Source organism: Rutilus rutilus (assembly GCF_951802725.1).
Source record: "Rutilus rutilus genome assembly, chromosome: 9".
In the NCBI taxonomy this organism is placed as follows: domain Eukaryota; kingdom Metazoa; phylum Chordata; class Actinopteri; order Cypriniformes; family Leuciscidae; genus Rutilus; species Rutilus rutilus.
In genome coordinates, this window is record NC_140223.1 from 35,117,760 (window position 1) to 35,144,654 (window position 26,895).

General features: G+C 40.6%; 2 protein-coding genes across 2 annotated transcripts in view; both read left to right on the top strand.

Moving 5' to 3' along the window:
- The window catches only part of LOC311297404 (olfactory receptor 52D1-like), a gene marked incomplete at both ends in the record, with an annotated part of 283,003 nt that overhangs the window by 141,767 nt on the left and 114,341 nt on the right, over positions 1–26,895 (top strand). The gene's annotated exons all lie outside the window — the stretch shown is intronic.
- On the top strand, positions 22,732–23,649 carry LOC311296543 (olfactory receptor 51I2-like; the record flags this gene model as incomplete). Its single annotated transcript, XM_084418371.1, has 1 exon — positions 22,732–23,649. The coding sequence occupies one exon, from the start codon at positions 22,732–22,734 to the stop codon at positions 23,647–23,649; it is 918 nt and encodes a 305-aa protein (XP_084274497.1).

A 26,895-nucleotide genomic window follows, 5' to 3' on the forward strand; every position in this document is an offset into this window, starting at 1 on the left:
TTAGCAGTACATTTAACATTTAGCTCAAATGATCTATAGGGAATTTTAATAATTAATCATGAATATGATTAATATTTTGCATATTACAGTTACATTAATTTATCGAAACTGAAACTAGATCGATATGTATATATGAATAACCAATCACAACAAATTATAATTCCTCACTCATACATCAATAATCCTATTTCAAATCGAAGTTATGGGATAACTCTCAATGGAATTAATTTAGTTATCAAACAATCTGTTTGTCCAGCAAACATTAAACGTAAGATTAACTTCAACTCTCAAAGAAAATTATCCTTCTTACAAACGCAAGAAAGAGTATTTTTTTCTGGCCTTGAAAAAAACCAACTCTCTGTGCTTATAAAATTAGGTTACTGAAATCGTAACAAGATAAAGCATGTAGCTTAAGATCGAAACATCTTCATTGACTTAGTTAAATGAGCATTGAGACAATCAGGGAATATATGGAATTTAATAATTGAACTAATGAATACATAACTACGATTCACACAGAGTAAAAATGTATGTATATACAGAACACATAAACGAATACAAGACTAAACGAATAACGAAAATGAGGGAGAGAGAGAGAGATCGGACAATGAGGGAGATGAGACCGGAAAATGGGAGAGATGAGATAAAGTGAAACTAACATGTGCGATCAAAGAAAGATCACAGTTAGGCAAAATCACAGACAGTAACCTTTTGAGAGAGACAACAAGAAATCACATCAATCAAATAAAAAATCATTACTTGCGTATGGTTCTCTTTGTATTTGCTGAAGAAGAGCTCTTTTTAGAGCGGGGCGTGTTTACTCGTGTCTTTGGGGCGAGCAGACTCGCGCGAAGTTTAAAGGTTCACCGAACGTGAAGTTGCCAGAAACATGATTCAGAGTTCATCTCCCTTTGTGGAGGGAGAGGCAAATATGGAAATACAACTTAGTAAAGAAAATAAAACGGAGATGAGGACTCCCTAAGGAGCCATGGAGCCAGGAATTCTCTCAGACGCAGTGCTCGTGCACGTCCTTAAGGAAGAGGAGCGCGGCCGCGGGAGGTTCAAGTCTCTTTAAAGTTGAAGTTGCCGGCTACGTTCGCTTCACTGAACGTAGGTAGAGTCTAAAGACGAAAATAAAGAAAAGACTTAAAGGAAATAAAAGAGAAAACGGAGAATGCTCCCTAAAAGGGAGCCATGGACCTTGAAAACCTCTCACAGAAAAAATGCTCATTTAAGATTTCATGAGTCGGTCCTTTATGGAGAAGATGGGTTCACACCTACTCTGCGTACGCGGACCAATCATCTTAGAGCATCTCGGGCGGGAAGATTTTTCTTTGTCTTGTCAGACACGCCCACTTGAATGAGTCATGAGAGTAAGCCGTTCAGCTCCAGAAATATGAAAAGTGTAAAACAATGTAAATTATTGCATTCTGCTATCGAAATTCGACTCTGTTAGATTGCGAGGTTTACAGAGATATGAAACTTCAACTTGTCATATGAAGATTATAGGAACACCACGTTACAATCACATGCATGAATAGAAGCATTTACCAGTTCGTTCCTTCAAATAAACGTCATACACGAAGTGAATATAACCATACACTCAGGAGTATATGAAAAATTACATGCAAGTTTAATGTCCAAAGTTCGTGTATGTGTGTGCGTTAATGTGTGTGTTGGAATGTCTGTCACGTTGCGCTTCCCGTTATCTCTTGCAGAGAAGCTTTGGCTGCAGCTTCGTGCAGGGTCGTAAAGTGTTATCCTCTAGAAAGAGGAGTCGGGTTACGGAATGCGATTCCACTGGAAAGACATTCTTCAACAATACATTTCAGAGCTAGACACTAGAAAATCATATTATGTAATCAAACAACCTAATAAAACATGCATACAGGAAGGCCAAATACAAATCTGCGTTACATACATTAAAATGATATTTCTATCCTGAGTAACACACAAATTGCTTTGTGTGTGTGTATGTGTGTGTATGTCACATAGAAAGTTTTGTTATCTCTTTGGTGCAGAGAGGAATGTTAAGTTTCAGGTTCTGGAGTGTCTCTGAGGTGCAATTAGTGTCGTAAAAGTCCATTTGCTCCAGTCTCTCTGGAGCCGGCGTATGATTTGTAATTGTGAGTCAAGAGGTTACAAGCTTTAGTAAGCTTAGCAAAGAACGTTTTGGGAAGGACTGTGCTTAGAAAACACAGAGAGTCTGAATTTGTTAATTCAGGCCAAACGAATGAATGATTCAAATAGCCCAGTCGCTACAGACCTCTGGAGTCATTGATTCCGCACAACGCTTTGAATAATCTAAAAGCTTCTCTTTTTTGAGATTAAATGGTGGGAGGCTCGTTAAAAATTTTGGAGCTGCGATTGTAATTTCAGCCAGGGGAGCAGACAGAGCCAGTGTGTTACGATCCACACCTACAATTTTGAAGGCCTTATTCATGCTCCCCTGACTCTTGTAGGCCTTCGCAACTTTGTGGTACCGACGTACCACATCGTCAATTGTGCGAGCTGCAAAGAAAACAAGAAAAACAGAATTATAAGCCATTTACTTTAAACTGACTAGAATAGGACTGAAATTTTATATTAAATAGCATTGCTTACTCCCACCCAATTGTCATAGGCAGCATTGTAAATGATCAAAGTACAGACAAGAATCAATATAAGTCTGTGTCATATAAACTGCCAGCCAAACAACTTGCTTATCTACATGCATTGAATAAATATATTTATTCAATGTTGTTTAATATACGAAAAAATATTTATTAAATGTTATCCACATGAGAGTTTCTCCTCATGAAAGACTGTGGATCTGTGGAATGTGGAACTGTGACAAGATGATTGACAGGGCAGTTTAAACGCTGGATTCTACTAATGTATCTAGTAGAATATGTATCAAAGCTGGATACTACTACATGCCTCTCATACATACTCAAATGTATGTACTTTTTCCTCACAAAAGGAGTATACTTTTAGGGTGTAGTATATGAAGGCGAATTGAGATGTAATTTACAGTGTTGGGGGCTACAAAAACAGGGTTTGGGAACCACTGCAGGTAAGAACAGCAGGATTCTATCAATAGTAAAAAAAAATGATTAGGGATGGAGCTAAACTCTACTGGCCCACCAAAGTCAGATTTGAAGAACACTGTTATCCAGTATGTGCACTCTACTGTGAACTGCCCTGTCTGCTGGCTATCCCATTATTTCTGAAGATAAACAAGAAACATGTGAGGTAAGCCCAACAACATTCTAGCAAATTGCATATTTACAAAACATTCTTAGAATCACAATCATGACTCTTTTACACATTTGTATTTAATCATTGTATCTTGTTATTGTGATGTAAATTTGATGTTAATTGAAATAGTCTTATGTATTCATTTACTAAATATAATAAGACGTTGGCAAGCCTAGGAAGGTGTGCCAAGGGATAAACATTTCAAATGATAAGTGCAAGGAGTGTTGAATAACTGTATCTGCATGCTGAATTATCCCTAATAGTAGTTATTCCTGTTAGAAAAAAAAAAAAAAAAGTAACACTATGGCCCTTAATTGCAAAATGGTTGCCAAACACAACAGTACCTCTCGCCATTGCCAGAGGATGACAGTGCTCCTTTTTATTCTTCTTGCGGGATTTCTTCATTTTGGAGAACGAAGAGGATGAAAGTGAGGAGCTTGAGGTGGACTTGAAGGTGGAGCTGGAGGTGGAGCTTGAGCTGGAGCTGGAGGTGGAGCTGGAATCATCTGAATCACGGGATTTGTACTTTTTTGACTTCCCTGCCCCCCCACCCCCAAAAAAAAAAAACATCACATTATAAAAATTAACTTTTTGTGTGAACTGGTTTTCATTTGTATTCAAGTGCCTTCAGTTCACACCATAAATAAGCCTCAACTGCCAGTCATTTTTTTTTTTTTTTTTTTTTATTCAATTCAATTCAATTCAATTCAAAATTATTTGTATAGCGCTTTTCACAATACATATTGTTTCAAAGCAGCTTTACAGAAAGTGCATTTCAGAAATGTACATAGAGAAATACAGTTCCCTTTCGTTGTCACTCCGAGTTACGTCGGATGACGACGAATGGGGTTTCGCTTAGAAATCCTATCATCTTCGAGTATATAAAACGAGCCAATGGCAAAGAAATGCCATGGGTCTGCGGAATTTGCATAGCGTAACTCCGCCCCACCCTGGGAGTATATAAGGAAGTACGCTGGCAACATGCAGATATGTTTTCGCTTCGCAGCCAAGTTGATGTACTTCACTCCACAGCCAATCCTGAGATTCATCTCTTCATTTCTCTTCGAGACGAGCCTCTCTCCAAGTGTTGGTGTGACAGCGAGTTCCAAGTGCACATTCCCTGCTTATCTGTGCAGTGATTTGCCAGTGTTTGTGTGTTCTCTCCCTGGTCGCTTCAGCATTTGTGGAGAAATCTCCTTTCTAAAAGAGCTTGCACGCGGCACGTCTTTTTAACCCTCTGAGGTCTGAGGTGTTTTCTGGGCCCTGGAGGTGTTCTGACATGCTCTGACATTTGTGCTTATTTCTGTTACTTGTGACATTTTCATGGCTAAAGTCTAATTACACTGTATTCAGCACAAACTCTGCTACAATAATATATCAGCAGCATGTGTGTAAAAGTTTGTAGTTTTGAGATAATGTCATTTATGCGTGGTTTGTGAAAATACAAAAAAAAATTCTCACTGAAATAAGGTCATGAAACCCATACTGATTATTTCTTCACAAGACTTTTGAAAATTGTATCACGTAGCCTAGAATATTTGCTCCAAAACTATGTGAAAATCACCCTGACTGCTCATTCAGAGAAGACAATATATTGATTTAAAATTTTTACGACGTGTTTTGTGTGAAAAAGCAATATGCGAAGGGGCGGACCATCTCATTAATATGTAAGGCTTTTTACACCTGAGAAAGACAAAGACACTCCCTAATGGCCCTATTAGGAGCTTATCAGGGCCCATCATTCTGACCAACCTTGCACAAAGAATGAGGAGATTTAAAAAAGAATGGCTTTTAAAATTGTTTGGATTTATTTACAACACAACATAATCCAAAGATACACAACAAAAAAGCACTTATTGATAACAATGATCCAAAGAAAGAGACCTTTGTGCCATTCCTAAAAACATTGTACATACCTTTCATTTCCAAGGTGTTTGATTTTCACTTTACCATGTTCATGTACAGAGACATGTACTGTGAATGTTGAAGTCAGCAGGACTCAGTGGCATCTGGGTCCTGAAAAAAAAAAAAAAAGTGAACATACTGATATCAAGAGAAAGGCCTGCACGATTTTGGGAATACATTTTTGATTTTTCTGGTTAAAATTGCTTTTTAAAATTCACAGAATACACACACACACACAAATGTTTCCAACAATATATTATATAATGAACACCACGTTTGTTGTGCCTTGTAGGTATAGGCTATGCGCAGTGCTGCATAAAATAATAACAATATAGCAGCCTATATAAATCTTCCAAAAGATTTCAGTAACAACTAAGCTAGAGAAAAATATATTGATTATCATGTTACTTCAAATGTTTCCATTCGTTATGATGATATGAAATGAGATAATAGTAAAAGCCGTTTGGAACGTTTTGCTTTTCCAAAATATGATACATTCAAACGCGATCGCGATCCAAAATGTGATACATTCAAACGCGATCGCGATGCAAAATGTGATACATTCAAACGCGATCGCGCTCAAATATAAAACATTATGGTTACCATATATACATATCTACGTTTGAGCAGATATCCACAAACACAGTAACAGTAAACACGGATCTAAATATGATAATATTCACCATATATCTAGCAACAGTTCAACTGCAATGTGAAATTTATGCAACAATAACAAACTAATATGTAAGAATTTCTTACCTTATCTTCAAATCGCGTTCTTCTTCTGGGGTAAAGCCAATGTAAGCTCAGGACGCGTCTCTCAATCTCGACGAAAAGCAGAGACTGATGAAGTGTTTTGGTGTTTTGTTTTTGAGGTAATGAGCGCGTTCGCGTTCCATGTGGAGATTTGCATGTGAATATCTTTTGCGCGAGTAGGCGTGGTCAAATTAAAACTAATTAGGAAGCGTTTGAGAAGCTGGACATCTTGTTGGTTTTATACAAATTACTTAAACAGAGAATATTTGTTTTCAGTTTGAATCCGATCATTTAAAAGTACACACTTAAATGTTTATAAAGGTATATGGTTCATAAATGTGTGACAAGTATTCGCTGAGTTTTGTTTCAGTTTATAGACGTGCTCAAGAAAAAAAAGTTCACCGCGACGGAGAGGCAGAACGCACACCCTGTTTATTTTCTTTATTTTTCAAAAGCACAATGTTTTGATTTGATTGTAAGTGGACACATACAAAAGTAGAAATATCACAGATTCTTTTTTTATATTTCTTTTTTCTGTATGACCATAAATGACGGAGTAATTTAAGTTTAAAGTGCTACAATGTGAAGAAAATCCAGCAAAACGCGTGGGCGCGTTTGCCGACCTCAGAGGGTTAAAGATGCCTCGCCCATGCACTTCTGGTTGCGGTCTTCTCGTTTCTGACTCTGATGGGCACAATCGCTGTCTTGTGTGTCTGGGTATTGAGCACGCTAAGGCAGCGTTTGTGGATGAGTCATGTTCCCATTGCGGGAACATGCCCATCGCACGGTTGCGGTCTAGACTCAATGACCTTCATGGTAGAGTCCCCTCATCCGCACCCCGATCTACGGGCTCCGCGAGAGCTAGTACTTCGGCTGGCGGCCAGGGTGACCTGAGGATTACGGTGTGGGACAAAGCGCCGACTATTCCACGCTCCACACCGTCCTCTAGCGCCGTGCAACCCGCGAGTGTTTCAAATGAGCCCGCCGTACAGTCCTCTGACTTGCCGCGGGTGTCATTTGGCGCTCCAGAGGAAGATTCGATGTCGATCGCTGCATCACAGGGTGGGCAAGAGTCCTTGGGAAGTCAGGATTCGGCTGTGCTGCCACCTTCAGGTGTGCCAGCATTGCCCGAGTCTGATCCCGAGATGACTGCCATGCTTTCCCGGACAGCCGCGGCCATTGGGCTTGAGTGGTCCCCGCCACCTGGTCCGGTGCGCTCGCGGCTGGATGATTGGTTTTTGGGTGCCGCCACTGATCCTCGTCAGCGCGCGTCCTCAATGCATTTCTTCCCGGATGTGCATGAGGAGGTCACGAGGTCCTGGAAGGCACCATTGTCTTCTCGTGATCGCTCGGCGATCTCCTCCGCCCTGCCTCCTCTCGATCAGGCGGCCGCCAAAGGGTACACTGGGGTTCCCCAGGTTGAACGCTCTGTTGCGATGCAACTGTGTCCTCAGAGTGCTTCTTCCCGCGGCGACCCAAAGCACCCCTCCAAAGCCTGTAGGTTCTCTTCCACCCTTGTGGCGAAGGCCTATAGAGCTGCGGGGCTGGCGGCCTCCTCACTGCATGCCATGGCGACACTCCAGGTCTACCAGGCCCAGATGTTGCGTGACATGCACGAGGGGAGGACTGACCCAGGGCTCTTTGATGAGCTGCGTGCCGCCACCGACCTTGCTCTCCGAGCGACGAAGGTGACCGCACGCTCCCTGGGTCAGGTGATGTCCACTTGCGTGGTCCAGGAGAGACATCTGTAGCTCAACCTGGCTGATATGCGTGAGGCCGAGCGGACCCGGTTCCTCGACACTCCCATATCCCAGGCTGGCCTCTTCGGCGGGGCGGTTGAGGACTTTGCCCAGCAGTTCTCGACTGCCCAGAAGCAGACTGAGGCTCTCAAACACGTCCTGCCCCGACGGCCAGCTGCTGCCTCCACCCAGCCGTCGGCACAGGTGCCTCAGTCTGCTCGCCGCCGAGGGCGCCCTTCTACGGCTCCCGCCCCTCCTGCACGGCCCCAGCAGCAGCCTCTGAAACTATTTCAGAGGCTCCTGGGGCATATCCTGCAGCCGCAGTCACGCCGCTCGGGTTGCTTCATATGAGACCACTTCAGCTTTGGCTTCGCGATCGAGTCCCGAGGTGGGCATGGCATCACGGCACGCTCCGAGTTCCAGTGACTCCGACCTGCCGTCAGACCTTCACCCCGTGGTCGAACCTCAGTTTTCTTCGGGCTGGAGTGCCCTTGGAACGAGTTTCCAGGCATGTTGTTGTATCAACAGATGCCTCCACCACGGGCTGGGGCGCCATGTGCAATGGACATGCTGCCGCGGGCTCCTGGACAGGACCCCAGCGCCTTTGGCATGTCAATTACCTCGAGTTGTTGGCTGTATGCCTTGCCCTGCACCGCTTCCATGCGTTGCTCAGGGGTCAACACGTACTAGTCCGATCGGACAATACCGCCACTGTAGCGTACATCAACCATCAAGGTGGTCTGCGCTCCCGCCGTATGTCACAACTCGCCCGCCACCTCCTTATATGGAGTCAAAAGCATTTGAGGTCGCTTCGAGCCATTTATATCCCGGGAGACCTGAACCAGGCAGCCGACGAGCTGTCTCGGCTTCGGCCTCTCGCTGGAGATTGGCGACTCCATCCCCAGGCGGTTCAGCTGATTTGGGATCAGTTCGGGGACGCACAGGTAGACCTGTTTGCCTCCCACGACTCGTCCCACTGCGGCCTGTTTTATTCCCTGACCGAGGGCACGCTCGGCACGGATGCACTGGCGCACAGCTGGCCGCGGGGCCTCCGCAAATATGCGTTTCCCCCAGTGAGCCTTCTTGCGCAGACTTTGCGCAAGATCAGGGATGACGAGGAGCAGGTAATTTTGGTTGCCCCGTATTGGCCCAACCGCACCTGGTTCTCAGAACTAGTACTCCTCGCGACAGCACCTCCCTGGCCAATTCCTCTGAGGAAGGACCTGCTTTGTCAGGGACGGGGCACCTTATGGCACCCTCGTCCCGATCTTTGGAACCTCCACGTGTGGCTCCTGGACGGGACGAGGCAGGTTTGAGTACCCTACCACCAGCGGTGGTGGCTACCATCACTTCCGCTAGAGCGTCATCCACGAGACATGCCTATGCGTTGAAGTGGAACCTCTTCGTCAACTGGTGTTCTTCTAAAAATCTAGAACCCACGAAATGCCCCATCAGTGTCGTGCTTTCCTTCCTGCAAGAAGGGTTGGAGCGAAGGCTGTCTCCCTCCACCCTGAAAGTGTATGTTGCCGCCATTGCCGCACATCACAACGCAGTTGATGGTAAGTCCTTGGGAAAGCACGACCTGATCGTCAGGTTCCTGAGGCGAGCCAGGAGACTGAATCCTCCTCGTCCTCCCCTCGTACCCTCTTGGGACCTCTCAGTGGTTTTAACTGCCCTGCAGAGTGCTCCCTTTGAGCCTCTGCAATCAGTGGAGCTTAAGTTCCTGTCAATGAAGACAGCGCTCCTGGTTGCATTGGCCTCCATCAAGAGGGTAGGGGACCTGCAGGCATTTTCGGTTGACGAAGCGTGCCTGGAATTCGGGCTGGCTAACTCTCACGTGATCCTGAGACCCAGGCCTGGATATGTGCCCAAGGTTCCCACCACTCCCTTTCGAGACCAGGTGGTGAACCTGCAAGCGCTGCCCTCGGAGGAGGCAGACCCAGCCTTGGCACTGCTCTGTCCAGTACGCGCACTCCGTGCCTACGTCGACAGAACGCAGTGTTTCAGGACCTCAGACCAGCTCTTTGTCTGTCATGGTGGGAAGCTGAAGGGAAAGACTCTCTCCAAGCAAAGGTTGTCTCACTGGATAGTGGACGTTATTGCTTTGGCATACCAGCAGCAAGGTCGACCATGCCCCCTTGGTGTGACGGCCCACTCCACTCGGAGTGTGGCATCCTCTTGGGCTCTAGCGCATGGCGCCTCGCTAACAGACATCTGCAGAGCTGCAGGCTGGGCGACACCTAACACATTCGCGAGATTCTACAATCTCCGAGTGGAGCCAGTTTCTTCTCATGTACTCGCTTCAACTAGCCGGTAATAGATTCTGCTCAGGTGTCTTCGCTTGCTCGCCATTCCTCTCCACGGACGGGATACGTGCTATATTCTCCTCAGGTGAGCCTAATAAGCCCTGAGTCTCCTCCAGCACTGACTACGTCAACGCCAGAGTTATGCCACCGGCAGCTTTCGCGCTTGGCTAGGTGCCTCCATGTGCATGGTTCCCCCTCCGGGTGACCCCCACATGTGTATTCCACTGTAAGCCTCTTTGAGCGTGTGTCTTTCCCTTGGCAAGCCACCTTGCCACCCCTGGGGTTGAAATATTCCACCTGCGGCTGGACACCCCAGTGTTATCCGTATGCAGCCCTTCGGGGTCATATGTGCATTCCAAGTCCCTCCCTTCGGGTTGGGCATGATTGCATATTTCCACTGGATATGCTTCCCAGTGTACCTTGGTATTCCTGTGTTGAGTAGGACTCCTTCGTCCGTGCTAGTCTCACGACAGGGAGCTCAGACTTATGCAGGGCACTGGAAGACAGTCGAGAGGTGGCGTGATTACACTGGGAACCCCATTCGTCGTCATCCGACGTAACTCGGAGTGACAACGAAAGGGAACGTCTCGGTTACGTATGTAACCCTCGTTCCCTGAGTAGGGAACGGAGACGTTACGTCTCCCTGCCACTTCCGCTGTACCGCTGGAAACGCCTGAGTTCAGTCTCGGCTCCTCAGCGAAGACATATCTGCATGTTGCCAGCGTACTTCCTTATATACTCCCAGGGTGGGGCGGAGTTACGCTATGCAAATTCCGCAGACCCATGGCATTTCTTTGCCATTGGCTCGTTTTATATACTCGAAGATGATAGGATTTCTAAGCGAAACCCCATTCGTCGTCATCCGACGTAACGTCTCCGTTCCCTACTCAGGGAACGAGGGTTACATACGTAACCGAGACGTTAGTTAATCATGTATTGATTTAGGGCCAAAATTTTTGAGTCAAAATTCACTCATAAAAGAAATAGAGATGCACCGATTGATCGGCTGGTGACCGGAATTGGCCGATTTTCACGTGATCGGCCGTGACCGGCGACCGGCCGGTCAGTCTGACAAATGCCGATTTTATGCCGGTCAAATATGCACTCGGGCGCCGCACGATAACATCGCGCAATATCAGCATCACACGTGCACACGGAACACACATGTAAGAAACCTCGTGAATTACGTCCGTTCAGACGGCAAGCGCGTATTTTTTTTCAGCGTGCATGTTCATCAATGAGTGCATTCACAACGGGAGCAGGAGCAGCGCGTGAGCGTCAAGCAGGAGCGTCGCGAGCAGTGAAGTGCGTGTTTCGGCGCCGAGTCTATTTGCTGCACTGCTCACGCTCAATTAAAGGGAAAACACACTTTTGATGGACAAAATAGCCTAAATAGTGTTTCACAAAAAAGTGGCCAAAATGCACAGAATTTGCGTGTTTAACAAGAACTGGTGTAGGCTATGTCAGAAAAGAAGACTAATATTTATAGAAAATGTACCCATTTAAACTTGTTTTATTATTCAGTTTGTACAAGTGATTGCAATAGGCCTGTGTGTGTGTGCTTTGAGAAATATCTTTATACTGCAAGGCTATATTTATTTTATTTTTTATTTATATATTATTTTATTGCCATTCCCTGTTTTCATACAGACGTTTAGTTTGCTAAATACATATATAAAATAAATGATTGGATATTGAATGTGAAAAGGAAATGGTTCTTCCATAACACTGCACTTCAGATGTGTGTGAATTACCCACACCTGGAGTCATTTATATAGTTCTATTTTTTTTTTTTTTTTTTTTTTTTTCTTTATTTGTATAGCACCTTTCACAGACAAAGGCCACAAAGTGCTTCACAACACAGTTTAAATCAGAAATAACATGCAATGAAAACAACACCGAAATCATAACAGCCCAAAAAGTAGCTAATTAAAAGCTTGAATAAATAAGTAAGTCTTAAGATTACTTTTAAAAGTATCCACAGAGTCAATAGAGCGTAAAGAGAGCGGAAGACCATTCCATAGCCTAGGAGCAACAGCCTGGAAGGATCGATCACCTCTAGTCCGAAAACAAGTGCGTGGAGCCTTCAGCAGAGTTTGATTCACAGACCTCAGAGCCCGTGCAGGGGTATACGGCTGAATCAGATCGCTGAGGTAAAAAGGAGCCTGACCATGCAGGGCTCTGAATGCTAGAACCAAAATTTTAAATTGGATCCTATAAGACACTGGCAGCCAATGAAGTTGTTTTAAAATGGGATATACGTGGGTCCTCTTGTTAGTACGGGTCAAAATTCTCGCTGCACAGTTTTGCACTAATTGTAGTCGAGAGAGCTCTTTCTTGTTTAAGCATGAAAACAAACTATTACAATAATCCAAACGAGAAGACACAAACGCATGAATGATAAGTTCCAGATCATTACGTGCGACCATATTCCTAAGTTTAGAAATGTTCCTTAATTGAAAGAAACAGTTCCTTGTTAGCTGCTTACAGTGCTGGGCTAATGACATATCTTTGTCAAAAATAACTCCTAGGTTGCGAAGACTTGGCTTCGCAGACTGGCCTAAATCGCCCAGGTATTGTTTAATCCCCGGAATTGCATCATCAGGTGCGATAACCAGTGTTTCTGTTTTGTCTGCGTTTAACTGCAGATAGTTTTCACTAAGCCATTGTTTAATCTCCACTAGACAATGGAGCAGAGAGTTTAACTTCTGGATTTCAGACGGCTTAAAGGAACAATAAAGCTGGATATCATCAGCAAATAAGTGGAAAGAAACATCACTAAACCTTTTGATAATCTTTCCCAAAGGAATCAAATACAACAAAAATAAAACAGGGCCCAAAACAGACCCTTGAGGCACTCCACACAGCAAATCCACAGACTCAGAACTTATTCGGTTAGCTGAAACACTAAAGCTACGCCCTGATAGATATGAGGAAAACCACTGAAGGACTGACCCAGATAGTCCTACTTGATCCCTCAGTCTTTTCAGCAGGACCTGATGGTCAACGGTGTCGAATGCTGAGGACAGATCCAAGAGAACTAGAACAGTGCGTTTACCAGAATCAGCAGCCATCATAATATCACTAGACACTTTCAGTAAAGCCGTTTCCGTAGAGTGTTGTTTACGGAAACCAGACTGAAATGGCTCATGGATGTTATTTTGTTCCAGGAAGAATGTAAGCTGTTCACAGACCACCTTCTCAAGGATCTTAGACAGGAACGGGAGTTTTGAGATAGGCCTAAAACTATTAAGATCTGTCGGGTCTAAGCCTGCTCTTTTTAATAATGGCTCCACTATGGCATGTTTAAAGGCACTGGGAAACACGCCAGTTGACAAAGAGACATTAACCATTTTGGTAACACAAGGGCCAATTACCTCAAACACTTTTTGAAAGAGCCTGCAAGGAATGATGTCAGATGAACAAGAGGAAGGCTTCATCTTAGACACCAGTGCTGAAATATCAGCAAATGTCACAGTCTTAAATGATGTCCACATGCTGGACACAGGCTCAAACACAGCAGGGGTACCACACTGAAGGGGCGGGATCTTATTCTTGATCATCTTAATTTTGTTTGTGAAAAATCTCAAAAAGGCATTGCTGTCAGCTTCACAAAAGACAGGGGTAACTGGAGCAGCAGGACATACAAAATAATTAATGGTGTCAAACAACACTTTAGGATTTTTCTTATTCAATGTTACCTGTTGACGGATATATTCAGATCTGGCATTTTCAACCATCACATTGTAAGATGACACAAGATCCCTGAGATAGAGCCTGTGCACCTCAAGTTTAGTGGATTTCCACAAACGTTCAGTCTTACGACACAGCCTCCTGAGTCTTAAGATGTCTTCATTTATCCAAGGACACGCTTTTTTCTGTGACAAGTTTGATTTAACAGGAGCCACCTGGTCCAAAATTGTTACACAGTGGTTGTTAAAACAGTGAATGAGATCATCCACATCAGAACAGTCCATGAATAAAAGAGGATCAAACATCTCAGAAAAGCCATCTGCAGTATTAGCAGAGATGACACGCCTCTGAGACCTGACTACTGAAGGCTTGGACTCATTTTATAGCGTTTATCTGTTCAAAAAAAGATGTAGGCCTACTATGCAAATTGTAAAATGTTCTATAACAGGAAAGATATATAAAATAAATATTTGTGTGTGCTGTAAAGTGGTTAGAAAAAATGAAATCGGAATCGGCTCAAATCGGTATCGGCAGGTCAAACTCAATGAAAAATCGGAAATCGGAATCGGCCCAGAAAATTGTAATCGGTGCATCTCTAAAAAGAAAGGTAAAAAAAAAAAAATCAGCTCAAATCTAGTTAGTAATTAGTAATTACTAGTAATTTAGCATAGCAGAACTGCATTTGGTTAAGATTTTATGTGCAAACTTTTAAGATGTATTGTGTATTTGTGTATACATAACTGAAATTATGTATTTCTTATAGTATAACCGTGGACGGTATGGTGGTACTTGGGCAAGACATGGATGGGTGTTTGGTCTTTTAGAAGTACACCACAGTAGCCGAAGACCTGTTCTTAAACTGGCCCCTTCACGAGCACGCACAACTCTGATCCCAATCATTAAACGGCATGTTAGAAGCGGTTCAACAATCTACAGTGATTCCTGGGCATATGTACAGTCCCTCACTACAGAAGGATATCATCACTATCCGGTAAACCACAAGAATAACTTTGTGGATCCACAGTAATATTCTGTAGTTGCAATGTAATTAGGAAGCTAATGCATGTATTTAAGCTGTGAACTAGTGAGTTAATTCAAGCTAAGGTACATATGGATAAGGTATGTAGATACACATGAAGTCCACTTAAGTACAGTCTTGATACACTTTATTTTACGTAGCTTATACCTGTGTAATATTATGTAATTGCAATGTAATTAGGAAGTTAATGCATGTATTTAAGCTGTGAACTAGTGAGTTAATTCAAACTAAGGTACATATGGATAAGGTATGTAGATACACATGAAGTCCACTTAAGTACAGTCTTGATACACTTTATTTTACGTAGCTTATACCTGTGTAATATTATGTAATTGCAATGTAATTAGGAAGTTAATGCATGTATTTAAGCTGTGAACTAGTGAGTTAATTCAAACTAAGGTACATATGAATAAGGTATGTAGATATACATGAAGTCCACTTAAGTACAGTCTTGATACACTTTATTTTACGTAGCTTATACCAGTGTAATATCCTGTAGTTGCAATGTAATTAGGAAGCTAATGCATGTATTTAAGCTGTGAACTAGTGAGTTAATTCAAACTAAGGTACATATGGATAAGGTATGTAGATACACATGAAGTCCACTTAAGTACAGTCTTGATACACTTTATTTTACGTAGCTTATACCTGTGTAATTTTCTGTAATTTTAATGTAATTAAGAAGCTAATGCATGTATTTTAGCGGTGAACAGTGGGTTATATAAGGTATGTAGATACACATGAAGTGCACTCAAGTAGGGGAGAGCGGGGTAAGTTGTCACACGGGTAAGTTGTCACACTGTCCATAACTCCAACAGGCTCTATCTCAAAAATCAAACAGCCACTTTATGTGACTTCTTCTTCTATAGTCAACTTCCTGTTCACATGTGGTCAAGATCACTGTAATCTGAGGTTAGCACAATTTTCTTATTTTTCTGCTTAAAAAGTAAAAAAAATTCACTTTACATTTTATGCAATACAACTTTGTTAGGTATGAATGTTTAAAATTATTATTTTGCACAAAATAGAGGAGACAGTAACGTGTCTTTTGGTACTTTAGCTAAAGTGATATGTGACCCTGCCTGTGAAAACCCAGCTAAAGTCATTTTTTTGTGATTCAGTGTTTTTTACATAAAATCATCCTACACAATGTAAAGAACATTCTGTGAAAATATAACCTTGATATCTTTAAAATTGACTGAGTAAGGCCATGTCAAAGATTTGCTCAAATTCGGCCTCAGAAAATCATATTTTTGAGAAATTCCAATTTAAAGATAAGTTATTTTTTAAAACTGCAACACATTTGATCCATAGTTATCCTGCATATGTGACTTATAACACATTAAAGCTGAGATTCTCCCCTTTTTAGTGATATATGACACATCAGTGGAAAAATTCTTAAAGTTTTGTAAAACAGATCTATTTATTATGATGTACATGTCCAAAAAGCTAAAAGCATAAAAACATTGAAAACGAATGGGGGTACCACAAGAGCTTTATCGTAGCAACAATTACCATGTCAATTCAGTGGAATGATTTGTATAACTTTATTAGTAAAATTAAATATCAGTGAAATGTCAATAATATATCAATTAAATAACATACCATTTCTCATTCTCTGAAATTATCATTCTCTTACTGGCCCACGGTGTAACATTGAGTAAATCTGGAGTAAAAAATAAATAAACAAATAAAATTTCAAGGGATAGTTCACCCAAAAACTACAATTCTGTCATAATTTACTCACCCTGATGTTGTTCCAAACCTGTATGAGTTTCTTTCTTCTGCTGAGCAAAAAATAAGATATTTTAAAGAATGTTTGTAACCAGACAGTTGACAGCACCCATTGACTTCCATAGGTGCTGCCAACTGTCTGGTTACCAACATTCTTTAAAATATCTTATTTTTTGTTAAACAGAAGCAATAAACTTATACAGGATTGGAATAACATGAGGGTGAGTATGAGTATGAGTAAATCATTTTTGGGTGAACTATCCCTTTAACAGGTCAGTCTCAAACTTTGTACACATTCTAAAATTGTCTAGATGCAAAATAAAATCCTGAGTGACAGCAACTCTCCCTCCTTGAAAAATAAAGAACACTTTTCCCCATTGAAATACTTGCAGTTGCAAGAGAAACTGATTTTCAGTTTCACATCTGGACTTCCAGCATTCGAAGTAAATTCTTCTTGCTGGTGTTCCCTCTTCATGTTCGCCAGACAAATAGTGGGGTTCAATCACCAGAACTGGCTTGTCCTCCTCATCATGTTGGTCACTGCCTGAAAAAGCAAAGATCATTTTTTTTTCAATTCAAAGCAAGATACCTAAAAACATGATTGTGTAACATGCAAGAATGGGAAGTGGGTTTAATTTCACATTTAAAATGGATAATGATGCATTTTATATGAAAATATCAGAAAATAATTTTTTCAGTTTAGTCAGACTGGATCTGATTAATTGAGTGGAGGGCATAGGAACAAGAAACAGCCTATAGGTGGTGGTAAGCAGACTTCAATTCAGAGTGTAATGAAACAAATAAACATCATGCCATAAACGTAATTAATTTAAACTGACTAAATCCCAATCAACAAATGTAATAAACATTTAAATCCACTATTTTTGCATCACAGATATGTGTTAGCATTACATTGGCTGGACACTGACAGTATACATTTACATATTTATTTAGTATAAAACAATAATAACAAAAACTTACCGTCAAATTCCTCGTCAGTTTCGTCAAAGAAGTGTCCTGTTCATCATCACAATCATCCTCCAGAAAATAATCCGCAATAAAACCGGTTAAATCATAATTTGGGTTCAATTCCACCGAGATTAATATCAAGCTAGCTGTTTAAGTAAGCAGCTATTTTCCGTTCCTGCTCATACTTCGGTGTCGCCGGCGAAGCCATGGCCATGTCAGATGTCAAAACAACGCATTACGTTACCATCATCCAGCAAATAACACGTAGCAGGCCTTAAAAATTAAAATTGTCCTTAAAATTAGTTTAATATTATTGGCAGAATACTAAGCTACAAAACAAATAAGCAGTTCTTAAATAATTGGCTATGACAAGAAAAAAATCACCACAGACATCTAAACGCGGCTGACATCTCTCTCTTTTTTTGCATTGTGTTGACCTGATTACCGGCGCTCGCGGATTGATATTAAAATCTGTTTTTACTCTTTCTAATAGAAAATACACAGAAAAGAAGTTCCTGACCCGATTGATATACGAATCAGCAGTGTTGTTGCGCGAAATAAACCCAGAGACGACTGAAATCAATGTTTAGGAAGCCGCCCACGTCCGTTTTTTTTAGGCGCAAAAGTATAATGTAGTGTCAATAAAATCATTAATTTCAGTATTTATCATGTTATAAATGAAAATGTAAGTATTGCATCTCAAAACCAATGGTATAATCTATCATTTACAGCAATAAACACACATGGACTATTTTTGTCATTTTTATGGCTATGACTACTTTGACGCTCGTTAACTCATAATTCGATTCTGCGACTTTAGCCGGGGTTTCACAGGCGGGGTCACATATGTTGAGCTAAACTTGAGATTTAGCCAACATTAGCTCACATGTCAATATGGGGCAAGTTGTCTCAATGACTTTGGGGCAAGTCGTCACATGTGACAACTTGCCCCTGTACAAATAAACACAGCCCCAGCACCAACCCTGTCCTGCCTAGCACGCCCAGTTGCTTCTGCTATCACCAGCTCACCCTTACCCAGCAATGCTATTGCTGACAGTGGGCTACCAACTCCAGTGGACATCCGGCCATATCCAAAAGATGGCCCCCGAAAACCAGCCAGCAAAGGAAGAAAACGACGCAAATCAGCAATACTTACTGACACGCCAGTGAAGCAGCAACTAGAAATAGAAAATAATAAGTCTCAATCTAGCAAAAAGCTGTTTCAAAAGAAAGGGAAGCAGAAATCTGGACCTATGAAAAACAAGGCAGCTACATTTTACATTTAGTCATTTAGCAGACGCTTTTGTCCAAAGCGACTTACAAATTAGGACTAATTTAAGCGAGTCATTGTGAAGAGGCAAAAAAAAAAAAAACACAAGAAGTGCTCAAAATACAAAGTTCAGGCATTGTTCAGAGTAGCATATGCGTAAAATGTGTAAAATGCAACAATTGGCCCCATGATGCTTGCACCTCAGGCCAGGCAATTTATGTGTGTCAGAATTGTGACTCTGGAGATGAGTCCGATTAGTCAGATACAGGGCATCTGTTTTGTTCAGAGGTTAAGTTAAGCAGGTTATCTGCAGCATTCCATTCAGTTATCAGGATCTATGTGCAAGCCATAGAACGTTTGAGTTTAAAGTTCAAAGTAAAGTGGTTTTGCCACTTAATTGAAATGTGCATTATTTGGATTGAAATAATTGTTTTTCCAGGTTCTCCAGGCACGGATGTTTATATTTCCAGGTCTGTTTTGAGTTTAAAAGTTAAAATCAATATTCACAATTAAGTAGTTGTGTTCTTATTTTTTAGATAATCTAGTGTGACAACTTACCCGCCCTAGTGTGACAACTTACCCGCCGATGGGGCAAATTGTCACAAGTGCACACTCGCTATTCAACAGTCTACAACTCCGTAATGAGATAAGATATGAAGATGTTATGAATACAACATATGTGCCCAAGACTTCCTTCTTTCATTTGGTATGAGATTTATACCATTTTGATGTATGGTGCTCAGTAAATGTTAGACAGTGTGAAAAGTGTGACAACATACCCCGCTCTCCCCTACAATCTTGATACACTTTATTTTATGTTACATAGGTGTAATGCTACAAAACGTACACATTTACCATGTGTAACTGCAGACCTTAGTAGCCTAACATATTTAAGTACTTCTTGTTACATTGTGTGGTACTTTCTTACATAATTACAGTGTACCAAGTTTGTAACACGTATGTAACAGACTCGGCTTGTTACATATGTGTAACAGTCGCTGCCTATTACATGTGTGTAATTACAATCTGCAAGTACAAGCTGTACCATAACTTAGTTACATGTTAATTACATTTTGGTACATGTAATTACAACGTTTATTACTAAGTAATTAACTAAGTAATTACTCTGTATCAAGGACACCGTAAAAATAAAGTGTTACCCAAAAGGGTTACATCGAACAACAAACATGATCTTTAAAAAACAATTTAAATGTCACAACATACCGGTAAATAAATCAAAAATATATTTTTATATATATTATCCCAGTTCAAACCCATGCCCACTTTGCCCATAAATGTACCATGCAGGACCCATATATGTGTTCCCAGTTCAAACCCATGGCCACTTGGCCCATAAAAATTCTATGCAGGACCCATTAATGTGTTCCCAGTTCAAACCCATGGCCACTTGGCCCATACAAATTCTATGCAGGACCCATATATGTGTTCCCAGATCAAACCCATGCCCACTCGGCCCATAAATATGTCATGCAAGACCCATATATGTGTTCCCAGATCAAACACATGCCCACTTGGCCCATAAATAAACCATGCAGGACCCATATATGTGTTCCCAGTTCAAACCCATGCCCACTTGGCTCATAAAAATTCTATGCAGGACCCATATATGCATTCCCAGTTCAAACCCATGCCCACTCGGCCCATAAATGTGCCATTCAAGACCCATATATGTGTTCCCAGATCAAACACTTGCCCACTTGGCCCATAAATAAACCATGCAGGACCCATATATGTGTTCCCAGTTCAAACCCATGCCCACTTGGCTCATAAAAATTCTATGCAGGACCCATATATGCATTCCCAGTTCAAACCCATGCCCACTCGGCCCATAAATGTGCCATTCAAGACCCATATATGTGTTCCCAGTTCAAACCCATGCCCACTCGGCCCATAAATGTGCCATTCAAGACCCATATATGTGTTCCCAGTTCAAACCCATGCCCACTTGGACCATAAATATGCCATTCAAGACCCATATATGTGTTCCCAGATCAAACACATGCCCACTTGGCCCATAAATAAACCATGCAGGACCCATATATGTGTTCCCAGTTCAAACCCATGCCCACTTGGCTCATAAAAATTCTATGCAGGACCCATATATGCATTCCCAGTTCAAACCCATGCCCACTCGGCCCATAAATGTGCCATTCAAGACCCATATATGTGTTCCCAGTTCAAACCCATGCCCACTCGGCCCATAAATGTGCCATTCAAGACCCATATATGTGTTCCCAGTTCAAACCCATGCCCACTTGGACCATAAATATGCCATTCAAGACCCATATATGTGTTCCCAGATCAAACCCATGCCCACTTGGCCCATAAATATGCTATGCAGGACCCATATATGTGTTCCCAGATCAAACCCATGCCCACTTGGCCCATAAATAAACCATGCAGGACCCATATATGTGTTCCCAGTTCAAACCCATGCCCACTTGGCTCATAAAAATTCTATGCAGGACCCATATATGCATTCCCAGTTCAAACCCATGCCCACTCTGCCCATAAATGTGCCATTCAAGACCCATATATGTGTTCCCAGTTCAAACCCATGCCCACTCGGCCCATAAATGTGCCATTCAAGACCCATATATGTGTTCCCAGTTCAAACCCATGCCCACTTGGACCATAAATATGCCATTCAAGACCCATATACTGTATGTGTTCCCAGATCAAACCCATGCCCACATGGCCCATAAATATGCTATGCAGGACCCATATATGTGTTCCCAGATCAAACCCATGGCCACTTGGCCCATGCCTGTCCCTTATGGGGCCCATGTAATCAGCTCATATGGGCTTCCGATGTGGGACTCATACTACAAAACCTACATGGGACCCGCTGATTTCACCCAGCCAAAGCCCATGCCCACACAGTAACCATGGAACCCGTACTTAACCCATCTGGGCCCCACATGTCATTGCTGGCTGGGAAAGCAAAGAGTGTAAAAGAGATAAAGGATATAGAACAGGATTAATGTTGGTATAATTTATGGGGGATTACATTCAATGTCCCACAACACAATGTCCTAAATTATTTAATTAATCTGTACCTCTTTCTGGTCACTGTCTCCCATTCCTGCTTGGAGGAGTTCAAGTTCCTCATTTATCAAAGTTGTTATGGTAGTATTTTTTGGTAGCAGGTAAAAATTAAGTGAGATCGTCTTGCTTAATTTACTCTGTTTAGGGACAGTTAATGTTCTCTTTTTGCCACGTTTGATGTTTGGCCTAAAAATCCTGCACATTTATAAAGTGCAAATATGCAAATATGAATCACAAACAAGTGTGCCATCAAAGTACAGAGTGTAAATCGTCTCATCAGCCTGCGTCAATTGAAATGATATAATTTGAAATTATAGCATTTAATTTTATCTGAACTATAGGTAGGTGATGATAGCAGACATGTCAACAGTGTTATAAGTAAAATTTTAAAGCTTTAGTAAAAACATTTCCTAAATTCCAATTTTCATTGTGATAAAGTTATTCATGCTTTTTGGTACAGCATGTCCTGTTGCATAAGCTAATTTAACTCTCTATTTTCAGTCTTCCATGATTTATTCCATTTATTAGTTTCTAGGGAAGTCTAATTAATAGGGTATTGTGTCCTTTATGCAAAATAAGCCCATAAGCGGAGGCTCCTCTCCTGAGACATGTTAGATGTATAAAAAATGAACATGTGCTGGTAACCCACAGTCATTCTAGCACAATAAATGAGGAAGCATTGGTGGTCGTTTCAAGGTGTATTAGAGAAGGTATACACATTGTGCAATGTCTTTTTTAGGATACTGATTGCATTTTTGTCTGATATTGATTGAAAAAAATATTTAAAGTTGTTGAAACTTTGCATCTATACTGGTAAACTGATAATATTTTACACACTAACTGTGAAGAAGGTAAGGTATCATTAACTAATACATTGAATTTTACTGAATCTGTATATGTAGAATAAACAAAAACAAAATTGGATAACATATTGCTCATGTTTTTAAATCATAAGATCTTTGTCTGTTGTTTTAACTCAGGTAAATGAAGATTACCTTTGCTTATCAGAAAATGGAAAATGGAACATATTTTTACTTCATGTTGTTTGAAAATCTTGGGTACATACGATATGCTTTCTTCAGTTTGGGATTTATTCTATACTGTGCTATCACACTATTTAATGTCATTATTATGCTTGTAATATTTCTGGAAAGGACTTTACACCAGCCCATGTACATTCTGATTTCATGTTTGTCTATCAACTCTGTGTTTGGAGCAGCTGGCTTTTTCCCAAGAGCACTGACAGACTTGCTGTCTGATACACACTCAATCTCCCGTGGAGCATGTCTATTACAGACTGTTGTCATTTTCACGTATGCAGCAAATGAGAATACAATATTAATGTTAATGGCATTTGACAGATTCGTTGCAATCAGTAAACCTTTACAGTACCACAACATAATTACACCAAGGTTTCTAACTGTTTTAATAATTATAAACCTGACTTATCCAATGATTTCTCTTGGTATTACTGCTTTTTTGTCTTCCAGACTGACATTGTGTGGTAACAAATTGTTTAAGGTATACTGCCACAACTTTGAAATGGTCAAACTGTCTTGTGCAAACACTGCTGTTAATAATGTGATGGGTTTTTTTATATTGATCACAACTGTAATCATTCCAGTAAGTTTAATATTATATTCTTATGTAAAAATTATTATTGTTTGTCAAAGGAGCTCATCACAATTCAAGGGCAAAGCTTATCAAACTTGTATTCCACACATAGTGGTCCTTTTGAATTTCTCAATTGCTGTTATTTCTGAGGTCACTTTGAGTCGAGTTGTCAACGTAGAACTTCCTATATGGCTGTCAGTTTTACTTTCACTGGAATTTCTTGTCATACCACCCATCCTGAACCCTCTTGTTTATGCTTTAAACTTGCCTGATATTCGCAAAACAATTATCCGTTTTATAAATGGATCCAGGTAAATGATTTCTCTAGTATAATAAAGGTTACACAGAATATTATAGACTATAAACCAGCCAAATTGAATGTCCAATCAAGCAGCCTGTCTTTATTTTTCCTCAAAGTTTTGTTCCCCACGTCATGTGTTTTAAGATATTAGTTTGTTACTTTATCTAATTGTTGTTGTGCATGAGTAAGTACCTTTTCTACCTTTTTTACCTTTTATTGTAAATTTACAATAAATTGCAGGTTACCAGTTGCATGACTTTCACAGTAAGTTACCGTATATTTATTTTTACAGTAAATATTTGTGACTTCACAATAATTATGCTGTCATATTACTGTGATTTAGCAGTAAGCTGCTGTAGAATTACTGTATTTAACTGAATGTCTATACATTACTGTGATTTAGCATAAATGATGGACCAAACAAAACTGATCAAAACAATGGTTTAACTTTTATTTTTTAGAAAAAAAAAATTAATAACAGGAATAAACACTGGGTAACATGAATGAACACTGGGTAACATGAATGTCTGTCAATATGTGTGTGCATGTGTTTACTATGTGATAATGGTACTTGAAAAATACTATTTAATAACAGGAATGAACACTGGGTAACAGGAATGTGTGTCAATATGTGTGTGCATGTGTTTACTATATGATAATGGTACTTCACAACGTAGGAGCTGAAAAGAGAAAGAAGGAGAGAGAGAAGAGAGAGTGAGAGAGGGAAGAAAAGACAAAAAGGTGGGAAAAGAGAGGGTTGCAGGTGTCTCACTTCTTCCCTTGCAGCTGGCACCTGCATAGTATGGGTTCTGTCCACTATCTACAAAAGATAAGAAAGACAAAAAGTTTAAGTTACTCTGTGGTGGACTGGCTACCTGTAAGTATGGTACTCGCATTGTAAAATAATCCTAAAATGTCTACAATTTAAGTAATTACAATTGTAAAACTCATGATAAATCACGTGAATAGTACTATATCAATTAATACTAAATCAACAAACCAGAGGACTCTACTCACTCCTGTTACTTTTGCTCAGTTCTGTTATTTTTCATGAGTAACAGGACTGAAAGTAACATGATTGAGGTTAAGCAAAAATTACATGACATGCGTACATAGCAGTGGCGTAGGCAGAAATTGTATTTTGGGCGGGCCAGTGAAAAAGTGAGTGGGCCAATAGTTTTTCCTAGAAAAAAAATTACTTAAATAATAATTAATAAGTAAATAATAATAATATATTAATAAGCACGGTTTGAAATGAATAACAACGCACTCCCCAATTTCTGTTAAATCAACCATATACAATGCAGCCTGGTGGAAATTAAGCTTTTGTGCCAAAAAAATTGCAACTAATTTAAACTAAACAATGTACAGTAGGCTAGCCTATAAGGCATTCAGCTATACAGTACAGTACACAACACACCAGTAACTTAAGGCGAGACAGGTGAATAGGGTAACATTTTAAAATAATAGATATTACCATAAAACTTCCTCAGTTATTCTGGAGAATGACAAACAACTAATTTTGAGAAAACAGCATTTAAAGATTTGTAATGTAAAAAATCATACTTTTTAGCAGAAACAACTATTTACAGACACAATATCTTATCAAATCATCAGCAACAACAATACAAACCACCTAAAACACATCAAAACTTATAACACAGCATTTATGGCCAACAACTGAACAGAACCCCAGTCAAAAACAGTCAAAAACACACATCAAAATGTCAGAGCACGTCACGTGATGCATCTGAACGAATCACATTGTCAGAAATTGACATCAGCCAATGAGATTTCGCTTTTAGAGTTAAATGCCCCATTGTACTTTCACGATTGGTTGCTGATTAAAGCAAATTACCATATTTGGATCCGACAGCATTGTGTACAGGAGAAAGTAGAGAGCTTTTCAACGGTGTTTGTGTTATGACAGGTGCAGACAGCGATCGCGGTGCAGCATATTGATTAACAACGCCAACTTTTGTTGAATTTAGGAGAAATATACAGACGCAAATAGACAAAATGTAGTAAAATAAAGACCTAAATGTGTATTTTGGATTTTTTTTTCACCACAAGTCTGAAATAAGGCATTGAAGAAGACAAATAGCCCAAAATCTTAAAATTGACCAGTGAAAAAAAAACCTGATGTTTTTGCCGTGTCTCGCCTTAAATCACTTCACGGGCAAAAATTAAGGAAATTAGTTAAACAACTGGCCTACCTTTGTTGTTTTCATTCTACAAAACAAGATGCAAGTGCCTGGGTTTAGTATTAAAAACAGAAATGATCTCATCATAGTCCAAAGAGTCACAGAGTTATTTTTCAAAGAACTAAAGGCCGCCAGAGCCCGCCGCCTAGAGAGTCTGCCTGTCGGACTCGGAACCCCTAGCAACCATAGCAACCAATTACGTTCCGGAGGGAGGCTTTCACGCATTTTATTCGGAAACAGAATTAAACACACACACCAGTCAACAATAAATCAGGTTTATATTAATATATTTTCTTAAATACATTTGAATAATAAAAATAAACTAAAAATGTATTTTGATCAAACTTGCCTGGGCGGGCCAGTGAGTTATGTGGGTGGGCCAGTGCCGCCCTGGCCCATTACTGGCTACGCGCCTGGTACATAGTAATGCAACTCAGTAGCCAGTAATGTGATGTAAATTTACACTTAAAACTATTGTAAAGTACTGTAAATTTGACGTTTTTATTCTAACCCATCAATAACCTATAACATTGAAAAGGCATGTTTAATTCAAATAAACGATAAAATTTTGCAGTCTTTCTAAACTCGTAGAACAGATTAAAGGGATAGTTTACCCAAAAACCCACCCTCATTCCATACACGTCAGCCCTTCGTTCATTTTTGGAACACAAATTAAGATATTTTCTGACTCCTCCATGGACAGCAATTTTATTACCACTTTCAAGGCCCGGAAAGGTAGTAAAGATTGTTAAAATAGTCCATGTGACTACTGTAGGGTTTGAGGGCGAACCAAACACAAATTAATCTTACAGGTGATTCGTTCAAACATAATTCCACACAGAACTCAACACTCTAGACCCCAAATCACCAATCCAGAACCATAAAATCCAGGCTCCAGCCAGTCTACACTAACCAACGAAAACCCCCAGCTAAGAACTTTATGGCCATGCAAGCAACTAAAGGAAGAACGTTGTCAATGTTAGATAGTTTGGAAAAGACTGATTGGTTCAGAGATGGCAAAGCTCAGGGCCCGACCAAGATAACGGCAGAGGTTGC